Source organism: Nerophis ophidion, linkage group LG04 (genome assembly GCF_033978795.1).
Source record: "Nerophis ophidion isolate RoL-2023_Sa linkage group LG04, RoL_Noph_v1.0, whole genome shotgun sequence".
Lineage (NCBI taxonomy): Eukaryota > Metazoa > Chordata > Actinopteri > Syngnathiformes > Syngnathidae > Nerophis > Nerophis ophidion.
In genome coordinates, this window is record NC_084614.1 from 37,637,003 (window position 1) to 37,650,212 (window position 13,210).

Genomic DNA, 13,210 nt, shown 5'->3' on the forward strand with positions numbered 1-13,210 from the left:
TCTACTATGCAAAGCAAAAGCAATTTATCAACAACATTCAGAAACGGCGTTGGCTTCTCTGGGCCGGAGATCATCTAAGATGGACTGATGCAAAGTGGAAAAGTGTTCTGTGGTCTGACGAGTCCACATTTCAAATTTTTTTTTGAAGTATTTGACATCGTGTCATCCGGACCAAAGGGGAAGCGAACCATCCAGACTGTTATCGACGCAAAGTTCAAAAGCCGGCATCTGTGATTGTATGGGGGTGCATTAGTGCCCAAGGCATGGGTGACTTACACATCTGTGAAGGCATCATTAATGCTGAAAGGTACATACAGGTTTTGGAACAACATATGCTGCCATCTAAACGCCGTCTTTGTCATGGACGCCCTTGCTTATTTCAGCAAGACAATGCCAAGCCACGTGTTACAACAGAGTGGCTTCGTAAAAAAAAGAGTGCGGGTACTTTCCTGGCCCGCCTGCAATCCAGACCTGTCTCCCATCGAAAATGTGTGGCACATTATGAAGCGTAAAATACGACAGCGGAGACCCCGGACTGTTGAACGACTGAAACTCTACATAAAACCAGAATAGGACAGAATTGGGGACGGCGTGGCGCATTGGAGGAGTGGCCGCGCGCAACCCGAGGGTCCCTGGTTCAATCCCCACCTAGTACCAACCTCGTCACGTCCGTTGTGTCCTGAGCAAGACACTTCACCCTTGCTCCTGATTGGTGCTGGTTAGCGCCTTGCATGGCAGCTCCCTCCATCAGTGTGTGAATGGGTAAATGTGGAAGTAGTGTCAAAGCGCTTTGAGTACCTTGAAGGTAGAAAAGCGCTATACAAGTACAACCCATTTATCATTTAATTCCACTTTCAAAGCTTCAACAATTAGTTTCCTCAGTTCCCAAACGTTTATTGAGTGTTGTTAAAAGAAAAGGTGATGTAACACAGTGGTGAACATGCCCTTTCCCAACTACTTTGGCACGCGTTGCAGCCATGAAATTCCAAGTTAATTATTATTTGCAAAACAAAAAAAGGTTATGAGTTTGAACATCAAATATCTTGTCTTTCTAGTGCATTCAATTGAATATGGGTTCAAAAGGATTTGCAAATCATTGTATTCCGTTTATATTTACATCTAACACAATTTCCCAACTCTTATGGAAGCAGGGTTTGTACTTCCAAGCCGCGGATTTGACAGAAACAAAGTCCTTTGTAGCCACTGCCAAGCTGAATTTTCTTATCACAGGAGTACTTCCAGTCTAAAATACAAACTATATCACCTTAACGCAAAGCTGTTGATGCGAGCAAGCCATTCAACAAAGCAGAAAGTGGAGCAGGCTTCGGCAGAAGTACGTTAAATGCAGCGTGCGGGAGAAGTATAGATAAAGGAGAGCAAGAGAAGCTAACCAATGCCATAGGGAAGTGGATAGTTACAGACTGCAGGCCCGTTAGTTTTGTATATGCGATGAGGTGGCGACTTGTCCAGGGTGTACACCGCCTTCTGCCCGATTGTAGCTGAGATAGGCACCAGCGCCCCGCGACCCCAAAGGGAATAAGCGGTAGGAAATAGATGGATGGATGGATATATACACACACACACACACATATATATATATATATATATATATATATATATATATATATATATATATATATATATATGTATATATATATATATATATATATATATATATATATATATACATACAGTATGTGTATCTGTCATCACACCACGCCTTGCTCAACTGCACATACGCCCAATATCCTAATTATAACTTTTTTCGACATAACAGCTCATTTTCAAACAACTGAAGCAGCAAATACAAACGGCTTTGACTTACATTCTGTCAATGTCACGATCGATGGCTCAAAATAAAATGTATCCTCTTCACTTTCTCATAGGTGTTCAAATATCATGATGGAAAACACGTTAAATCATCATCTTTTCGTTTTGGTGTCGCCAGTGAGAAATGTAACTTTCTCATCTCATAATAAAAGTTATCTGATTGGCTCTCCTTTGTCGCTAACCCCCACCATCCGTCTTGTTGTACGCTATTAAAGAACTGTCCTACCCATTTACAAGACACAATTACATATGACTGGATTTTGTTCCTAAAAACTTTTTCATCTCGTTTTTAATTCGTCGACACTGGTTTACTGAGGGCTAAGTGGAGGGGTGTGTGTCTGTGTGTGTATTCACGCACGCGGACTCTCAGAGAATGACACTGGTGATGGACCAAAAAAGAGGAAATATGATGCCATACCAGTGGTGTAGCGTGTCCCGTTTTCAGCTGATTTCTCTACTACTGCGGTATAGCTCGGTTGGTAGAGCGGCCGTGCTAGCAACTTGAGGGTTCCAGGTTCGATCCCCGCTTCTGCCATCCTCGTCACTGCCGTTGTGTCCTTGGGCAAGACACTTTACCCACCTGCTCCCAGTGCCACCCACATTGGTTTAAATGTAACTTAGATATTGGGTTTCACTATTTAAAAGCGCTTTGAGTCACTAGAGAAAAGCACTATATAAAATATAATTCACTTCAATTCACATTTTGTCAACTTGTAACATATAAATGTTGTGGTTATATCAAAGTGTACTTTTTTAATTTCAAACATTTTGATTTGAGGGGGCAAGACATTTATTTGAGGGGGCAGAGGCTCTTGCCTCTGCGTAGAGCCAGCCCCCATGGAGCAGGCAGGAGCAGACAAGAAGGCATGCTTATCGTTGGGTTAGCATGAAATAAGTTGTTAGTAATCTTTAAAAAGTCTAGTTTGTTATTAGTGGAAATGCATACATTTTTTTGAATATCATTTTCCGGGGTGATACATCTCTACTGTCAAGTCAAGTATGGTTGACCCGTTGGTAGATGTGTTTTCTTTAGTGTTGTCAAACGAGCAATTAATTGCAGATTAGTTACATTATTGAATTTGAATTTAGATTAATCATAGGGCAGCACGGCGAGACAAGGGTCAGTGCATGTGCCTCACAATACAAAGGTTCTGGGTTCGATCCCCGGGCTCTGGGTCTTTCTGTGTGGAGTTTGCATGTTCTCCCCGTGACTGCATGGGTTCACTCCAGGTACTCCAGCTTCCTCCCACCTCCAAAGACATGCACCTGGGGATAGGTTGATTGGCAACATGTGAAGGACATTCTTTCTGTGACTTCCGGTTGAGTGAATGCTGGAGCGTGCTGCTGCCGCTACTCATCGGTTTTATCTCTTGCCTTAAATTGTTTTCAGTGCTTTTGAAGTTTCTATCGTTGTTGTTGTCGTTTTCTATCCAATTCAAATGTATTGTTTGGATTTTGTACGGTGTCATTGAGTGCCCAGAAAGGCGCCTTATGAGTAAAATGTATTATTAATATTATTATTATTATTAAATTGGCCATAGTGGGGGAATGTGAGTGTGAATGTTGTCTGTCTATATGTGTTGACCCTGTGATGAAGTGGCAACTTGTCCAGGGTGTACCCTGCCTGCCCTCCCAATTCAGCTGGGCGAGGCTCCAGCACCCCCCGTGACCCTGAAGGGGACAAGTGGTACTAAATGGATGGATGGATTAATCATGATTAATCACATGTCATTACTTGTTTGCATAAAATAAATTAACTTAAAAATACCCAAATGACCGTAAATGACATGACAATCACCAATGTCCCCACAAAGAAGGATAAAAACAACTGAAATGTTCTTGATTGCTAAAACAAAGTAGATGCGGGAAATATCGCTTGAAGGAAGACATGAAACTGCTACAAGAAAATACCAAATAAGAGAAAAAGCCACCAAAATAGGGGGGCAAGACAAGAACTAAAACACTACACACAGGAAAACACCAAAAAACTCATAAAAAGTCACAACGTGATGTGACAGGTCGTGACAGTACACCTACTTGGAGATAAGATTTATAGTGATGCATGCTTGGTTATGGTTTAAAGCAGGGGCCTCAAACTCAATTAACCTGGGGGCCACTGGATGCAGAAACTGGGTGAGGCTGGGCCGCAAGAAAATATTTCTTAAAAAATTTAACGTGCACTTTTTAATGAATTCACCTTCTATGAAGAGTTTTCCTGCCCTAGCAACATACTTGCCAATACTCACGATTTTTTCGGGAGACTCCTGAATTTCAGTGCACCTCCCGACAGTATACCGGTGCAACCATTCTCCGGAATTTGTCCCAATTTTTACCCGTCTGACATTATTAAGGGCTGCCGTGACTGCACTGCCTTTTATGGCCTCTACAACAGTTGTTCTCAAACTTTTTTCAGTGATGTACCCCCTGTGAACATTTTTTTATTCAAGTACCCACTAATCAGAACAAAGCATTTTTGGTTGAAAAAAATAGATACAGAAGTAAAACACAGCACTATGTCATCAGTTTCTGATGTATTAAATTGTATAACAGTGCAAAATATTGCTCATTTGTAGTGGTCTTTCTTGAACTATTTGGAAAAAAAGATATAAAAATAACTAAAAAACTTGTTGAAAAATAAACAAGTGATTCAATTATAAATAAAGATTTCTACACATAGAAATAATCATCAACTTAAAGTGCCCTCTTTGGGGATTGTAATAGAGATCCATCTGGATTCATCAACTTTATTCTAAACATTTCTTCACAAATAAAGAAATATTTAACATCAATATTTATGCAACATGTCCACAAAAAGTCTAGCTTTCAACACTGAATGTTGGATTTTTGTATTATTCTTCCACAGTTTATGAACTTACATTCATACTTCATTGAAGTATTATTCAATACACATATGTATAAAGGATTTATAAATTGCTGCTGTTTTAAGAATATTTTTAATAAATGACACTTGTACCTTGGCATACCTTCAAACACCTACAGGGGTCCGACTTCGCGCACCCTTCAAAGAAGACTATTGCTCCACACCATGTCATCCCGCACACTTTTATAACACACAACCATTGTGCCAGCTTTGTATCATGTTGTGTGAGACTTGTGCATACAACGTTAGTGGCTGCAAGACGTACTTGTTCAACAGCCACACAGGTCTTACTAAGGGTGGCGTATAAACAACTTTAAAACAGTTACAAATATGCACCACACTGTGAACCCACACCAAACAAGAATGACAAACCCTTTTTGGGAGAATTTATGCACCCTAACACAACTTAAACACAAGAGAAGAAGTACCCAGAACACCTTGCAGGGCTACAATATACAACACCTCAACCGACGCAAGTAAGGAGGGTGAGGGCGTGGGGGTTGGTGGTAGTGGGGGTGTGTATATTGTAGCCCTGCAAGGTGTTCTGGGTATTTGTTCTCTTGTGTTTAAGTTGTGTTAGGGTGCGTAAATTCTCCCGAAATGTGTTTGTCATTCTTGTTTGGTGTGGCTTCACAGTCTGGCACATATTTGTAACAGTGTTAAAAGTTTTTTTACGGCCACCCTTAGTGTGACGTGTGTAGCTGTTGATCAAATATATCTTGCAATAATTCACCTGCATCTCACACGGCCAGATGCAGCATACTTTCAGGATTGCACGCTGTCGGTCCAGGATGCAGGGGGCGTTAAAGACAGTGTCAGTATGGCACTCCCTGACTATTGTTGACCTGGTGAATATCGACAGGGGCATCGAGAGAATTGGTGCCATTTAATTCAGGGATATCCCCAGGGAAAACTGGGGCCCTGGGAAAAATGGGGACGTTGGCAAGCATGACCTATCAAACGCCGTTCATATTAAACTCGCGAGCCGCACCGACATTAAATTGTCACATAGAAGCGCGGGCGGCATAATAACGTCTCGGCTCGCGAGCCGCATGTTTGAGACCCCTGGTAAAGTCATGTCCAACAATTGCAACAGCGACTTTTGACTATCAACTGAGTTTCATTTTTTACTGGTTTCTGATAGTGCTGTGCCTCTGGATTTTTTCGACGCGATTAGTGTGCCTTGGCTCCAAAAATTTTGAAAAATACTGATTTAGAGATTACATTTTATTTTATTTTATTCAATAATTGTTTTTCTGGAATGCACATCCTTTATTTGCTCAAAATTTGGTAACAGTCGTATCTAAATTTCAGTCATGTTTGGTATTTTAAGTGTAATTTGCGCCTCACTCATCTTTGCAATGATGTATGCATTGACCCAATCACTGACAGTACAACAACTTGCCTTGCCTTTCAGGTTAAGGTAAAGGAGCATGGGCACAGACAAAATAAATGTCCTATCATGTACAGTGTAATATAGTGTATACTGTAAATATATATATATATATATATATATATATATATATATATATATATATATATATATATATATATATATATATATATATATATATATATATATATATATATATATATATATATATATATATATATATATATATATATATATATATATATATATATATATATATATATATATATATATATATATATATATATATATATATATATGTATCACATTTATATATGTAAATATATAGAGGTATACAAAAAGGTGGGAATGATGGAAGTTTGCCTGAGCCAAGTTGCCAGTAGATGGCAGTGAAGATGCTTTTTGCTTCACAGAACCTTGCTAAAAAGGCTGGGCGCCTTTATTGGTATTTGGGGAAAAAAAAGGGTAGGATAGGTTTAGATAAATTAGAAAGCTATTATAGATATATTTTCATTAAATTCATTGATATTTAATGAAATGTAATATGATTATACATCTAAAAATAAACATTTATTACATTGGAATGTATATATAATAACAATAATAACAATAATTTTAATAATCCATCCATCCATTTCCTACCGCTTATTCCCTTTCGGGGTGGCGGGGGGCGCTGGCGCCTATCTCAGCTACAATTGGGCGGAAGGCAGGGTACACCCTGGACAATTCGCCAACTCATCGCAGGGCCAACACAGATAGACAGACAACATTCACACTCACATTCACACACTAGGGCCAATTTAGTGTTGCCAATTAACCTATCCCCAGGTGCATGTCTTTGGAAGTGGGAGGAAGCCGGAGTACCCGGAGGGAACCCACGTATTCACGGGGAGAACATGCAAACTCCACACAGAAAGATCCCGAGCCTGGATTTGAACCCAGGACTGCAGGAACTTCGTATTGTGAGGCAGACGCACTAACCCCTATTCCACCGTGAAGCCCAATTTTAATAATAAAATATGTAATAATACTATCCATCCATCCATCCATTTTCTACCGCTTATTCCCTTTTGGGGTGGCGGGGGGCACTGGTGCCTATATCAGCTATAATCGGGCGGAAGGCAGTGTACACCCTGGACAAGTCGCCACCTCATCACAGGGCCAACACAGATTGACAGACAACATTCACACTCACATTCACACACTAGGGCCAATTTAGTGTTGCCAATCAACCTATCCCCAGTAATAATACTAATTTAAAGTAAATTAGGTGTTTTTTTTATGTTAAACCACAAGCCAACAGAGCTAATTGTTGCTGTTCTGTCTTAAAGGCATGGTAGTTTTCATCTATAGTGAGGACCAGATCAGGCCTCAAAACTTTTGTCTCCTTTAGACACTGCTGGATGGTAAAATAGAATGTAAGAGGGCATTCACATTCCTTCTGTCATTAACCTGCGGAGATTGATTCCCAGCAAGTGTTCATCCTGCTCCCAAACCAGATTGTTTCAGAGGGAAATGACCATGACACATTTTCACAAAAGGTTCCATCTCACAGAGCCGAGGCAGAGGACACAGTCCTATTCCCATCTTCATGTTCTCATAGTCCTCTTTACCGGCCCCTCAAAGCAGATAAGCCTTTTCACACAATACGGCTGCATACTTTACAAACCCAATAGTCATTCCTTGCCCAAGTGAAAAACTCCCATTTAAGCAGCTCTATTCATCTCTCTGTGCTATATTTTCCACCTATTTACTCAAAATATTGGGTGAAAGTGAGTACAGTCTGTGCAACCATTCTCATTCATTGTCACTGTCACAGTATTTCGCTTGCTTTTGTACCCAGCCGTCTGTACCCCTGCTCTGTGTTTTTCCATGACACCCAGCTGCATGTTATAATGCATTCTCTAACTAGTTTAAGTATGACTCATTAGTGAGACACCTCTTACCCTTTTAGCCTTACTGAAAAGAACAGCCCTACAACTCGGATCCCCCCGCCTCCCACATCATGACATTAGTGGGGAATTAGGCCCTCTCCGTCCTCCCAGTAAGCACAACAAAGGAGCTCACTGCTATTTATTTTAATGAGATCTTTTCATTTCCATCGAGCATTTTACTCCATAATTTTGCAGCCATTTTATTATCTGATTTCCGTGCTAGTACCTCTTAAATTCACTTTAATGTGCCAGTCAGAAGGTAAAAATACCAAAATATAATCATTAATTCAGCCTTGTAATCCACATGAGCTGTTTCATTTTTCAAACTTTTCATACAACCTTGATTTGAGGACACTATCACTCTGGTAGGGATGGCAGGTAAACTGATATGGGAATACATAAATGATGTTGCCTGCCAACCAGAGACTACCAACTTTAGCATCTGAAATCTTGAACTAAGTGAGTGTTTAACGCCTCAATTCAGTTATAATAAACGTTAAGTTAATAAATCAGGTGCTCAAATGTACTGCCACGATTTGACTATCTGTGCCAGTGTTTACGTTTTCTCCCTCAGTAATTTTTTTGTAAATTATATTTTAGACTTCATTTGGGATTTAAAGACTCGCAGGTTATGTAAAGAATATTTGCAAGGACTTAGGTCGTCGGGAGGATTGGCACTACCAAACCTTAGGGTTTGTTACTGGACCACCAACATTAAAATTCTTAAATATTTGCTGCAATACGAAGGTCATGAGTAGTCCTGGGTTCAATCCCGGGCTCGGGATCTTTCTGTGTGGAGTTTGCATGTCCTCCCTGTGAATGCGTGGGTTCCCTCCGGATACTCCGGCTTCCTCCCACTTCCAAAGACATGCACCTGGGGATAGGTTCATTGGCAACACTAAATGGGCCCTAGTGTGTGAATGTGAGTGTGAATGTTTTCTGTCTATCTGTGTTGGCCCTGCGATAGATAGTACTTTATGTATTCCTTCAGGAGAGTTCCTTCAGGAAAATTAACATTTTCAGCACAATCCCTTTCAAGATCAGACAAACATTACAGGGAGACAGAACAGAATCGCTGACCGGTCTGCCGACTTCCGGCTCCCCTTACAAAAAAAGTGAGATTCAAGTTAAAGTACCAATGATTGTGACACACACACTAGGTGTGGCGAAATTATTCTCTGCATTTGACCCATCACCCTTGATCACCCCCTGGGAGGTGAGGGGAGCAGTGAGCAGCAGCGGTGCCGCGCCCGGGAATCATTTATGGTGATTTAACCCCCAATTCCAACCCTTGATGCTGAGTGCCAAGCAGGGAGGTAATGGGTCCCATTTTTATAGTCTTTGGTATGACATGGCCGGGATTTGAAATCACGACCTACTGATCTCAGGGCGGACACTCTAACCACCAGGCCACTGAGTAGGTGAACAGGGGGGGGGGTTTCTGACATCGCTCCCAACTTTAAAAGGGTCAATTAGATGCATTTATAACCACATTTTACGCCCTGAGTCTCTGAATTCAATTAAGTCACTTTGGGAGGAGGATTTGGGAGTGATTCCATCTGAGAATAACTGGACAGAGGTTTTCAGTAAAGTTCAAAAGTCTTCCTTTCTTTTAGGGCAGTTATGTTCCAGTTTGCACACATTTACATTAATTTTAATAAATGTGAAAATGTATTTAATTGCTTATTATTGCAAATTTTCACTTATTTAATGAAAAAAAAAGAAATGTAAAACTGCATCAATATTCATGAATTAAAGATGCATCTATAATCAAATTTAAATGAACCATGGCTTCTGAATCGTAATCGTAATCGAACCGTGAGGTGTCCAAAGATTCCCACCTCTAGTCAATATTTAACTGTACATATTTGACTACTGTATTTATTTTAATTTAATATATCATAAATAGATTTGATCTGTATTTTCTTAATTTTATGTTTTTATTTTCCCTCATTTTATTTAATTTTTATATCTTATGGGTGTCTTGTTTTGGGGAAAAACATACTTGCATTTGCCTTAAAAGTCAATAAAAAATGTTTAAAAAATAAATAAATAGAACTTTTAAAAAATAAATCAGCTTGTCAATAATTACAGAATAATTCAAAATAATTCACAATCTTCATTGTAATGCATCTGTTTAAGACGGGAGTGGAGACGATTCCAGAATCTGGCCAACTCCTTATGGCATCATTGGAGAAAGGAATAGCTCACAACACTACAAGGCCGCCGAAAGGGGTGTTTTACAAGGCCGAACCTGCAATAAGGCGATGTTGTACTCTTGAAGAATCCTCTTGCCAAGAGGAATCAATGGCCTATGGGGGTGATAGGGAAGGCTCACCCTTGTAGCGATGTTAGAAAGGTCAATCTGGAAGGTACCAGCAGCGTGTATCAATCAATCAATCAATGTTTATTTATATAGCCCTAAATCACAAGGGTCTCAAAGGGCTGCACAAACCACAACGACATCCGCGGTACAAAGCCCACATATGGGCAAGGAAAAACTCACCCCAGTGGGACGTCGGTGACAGTGACTATGAGAAACCTTGGAGAGGACCGCATATGTGAGCTACTTGTCAATAATAATAGAAGCTTCTGTAATATAAATTATTAACACTTTTGGCAATGTTTAGTCACACTAAATCAGCCATATACGATGTATCGTTTGACATTTATACATGGTAATGTTATTGTAGTTTAAATTATTTTTTGTTACTGTTTTTTTATACATCCTTTATCACTAGCAATAGATGCCTGTTTTTTTTTTCTCATCCACCGTGTTTAAAGGTTGCAGAAAGAGTGCATATTTTTCCATAAGTTGTTGATATTCAGATAGGGCAAGCGCAATAATAATTTTCGTGGATGTGGATTCATTTCCAACCTTGTATGCTGCAAATGATTGGCTAATTGCAAAGATTTAAACTGTCATTTAGAAATGTTCGTAGTTTTAAGAGCTATTTACTTATTTTTAGTCATTGACTTTACATCATATTCTTAATTTTAGCATGAATTAATTATATATTGTCTATTCTAGTTTAAAATTGAGAAAATAATTGGTTTACCACACATATAACATCTTGTTTAAAGATTGTGCAACATCCCGAAGGTTTTTAATTTAAGAATTGCAAATTGAAGAGTGCTTGTTTTCAGAATAAAATACTTATTTCTATCTTAAAAGTCCTGCTAAATTTTATACATACAAATCTTAATTTAGGATGTCTTATCAAGTAAAATGAACTAGCGGCATTGACAGATAATTTCACGAGTTTTTTGTATTTTTCCCCTCTAAAATCTGGTGTTTTTATTTTTTATTTTGTCAGCTCTTTTTTGCAATGTAATTGGGAACGCTCATAACTGAGCTGTGACGTCATTCCCAGCTCCTACTTCCAACTTTTGAGGTTAATGGAACGCAACATAAGACCTTATTTGCATCCATGCCCGATGCTTGATGCCCAACCGTAACTTGGGAACGACAAAACACTATCAATCTCACTTTACTTTTTGTTATTGTCTGTGTATGTGGTCACGCTAACTCTTCCTTGAATCCTTAAATATACTCAAATAACATCAAAATTTTTGTTGTTCTTTCACTTTTAGTCAGCTGGACACCTTTGATTCCTACTCAGAATTGTGCTGCAACCCCAACTGGAGGATCAACAAAGAGGGAGATGCCATGAACTCTGCCCAGAAGCGTCACTACTCTTCTAGTCCGTTGCAGAAACCTTTCATAGGAGAATACAGATACATCTCTGACACAAGTTCAGCGGTGGTATTCACTCCTAATATTGCTGGCGATCAGTGTCAGCCATACCACCTACACCCCCAAGATGACTATGTTTGCTCAATAAAAACATTTCACACACCTTTGGGTGATATATCACCAAAGTGTAGCTCTTCTAATATAGCTACTAAAGCCAATAGTGACAACACTTCCCATAGGCATTTCAAAGAGACCCTTCAGAACAACTGCCATTTGGATGAAAATGTCAATAGATCTCTTGAGCTGACAGAGCATTCTATGCACTCGAAAGAATATAAGACTGACAACCAAAATGGTCTAAAACACATACCAAGAGAATTAGTTCCAATATCACCCACAACAGAGAGCCCCAAGACTCTTAGAAAGAAAAAGAGGCAAATACAGAAAGAGGACCTTGTACGACGTAACAAAATAACGCTGGGTCGCATCGCACCTAGTCTCGGATCCTATGTGAATATGCATGCGCTCAAGCAGAAAAGGCCTCACGCTGTGAAAGAGGTATGTATATTCAACTCAAATGTGTTATTCAGCATGATAAGCTCTGCACAAATTAACAATGACCTCACTAGTAAAAAGGAAACTGTTGTAATTACACCAATCACCACCAGGAGCTGCCCTAGCACCGTTGATTCACAGCTCTTTGAATGCAGCTTTTCTCATAAGTGACATGACTGAGAACAAAAACATGGCAAATAGATTATAGCAACTTCTTTGTGTGTTCCTGAATCAGCCAACTATTTTCTCATTCATTTGCATCATTGGGATCTTAATGGCTTCCATGGCCATGCCAGTCAACAACCAAGAGAATGCCCTAATAATGTTTGCTCTAAAACTACTTGTAAAAATAATTTCCTGCTGGGCTGCTTGTTTTAATTTCTCTTCTCGGCCATCATTTGAAGGGGGCCACATATTGGCCAATGCAGTCCTTATTATGACTTGATGTGTACAACCAGAACATCAGAGACATGCTTTCGAATAGGCTCTCAGACATCCGTGCACCTGGCACAGTGGCATAATTGGTCTGGATAGCACACATTCACCATTTGTTGGGCCACAGGGCTGTTTTGCTTGCTATAATACCCTCAGCCTTGTTCACCCATCTGAGCCCCAGTCCTCTACAATGTCTCATATCATCACCATTTACATAGTCAAGAGCCGTTAGCTTTGTGCAGTGGTAAACAGAGCCAGAGCCTTTCCCTCTCTTGAACCCTTGGGTTTTGTCAATTTCACTCTGGATTTGCTCATTAGTTTTCGATTTCCAGACTGTATCTATTAATAATTACCATTCAATTATGTCAGCCACACCCACTTTATTATAAGAATTAGACGTAATAACAGCTGTAAGGTATGTATTGTAGGTGTGTATTTCTTGTTTTCTCAATGATGTTATTGAAACATACTATATTAGCCCAGCA

General features: G+C 39.6%; 1 protein-coding gene across 1 annotated transcript in view; it reads left to right on the forward strand.

Moving 5' to 3' along the window:
• The window catches only part of jhy (junctional cadherin complex regulator), a 93,625-nt gene that overhangs the window by 28,574 nt on the left and 51,841 nt on the right, over window positions 1–13,210 (forward strand). Inside the window, exon 3 of the mRNA XM_061898032.1 lies at window positions 11,633–12,293. Coding sequence (XP_061754016.1) covers window positions 11,633–12,293 — 661 coding nt within the window. The remainder of the gene's footprint in view (window positions 1–11,632; window positions 12,294–13,210) is intronic.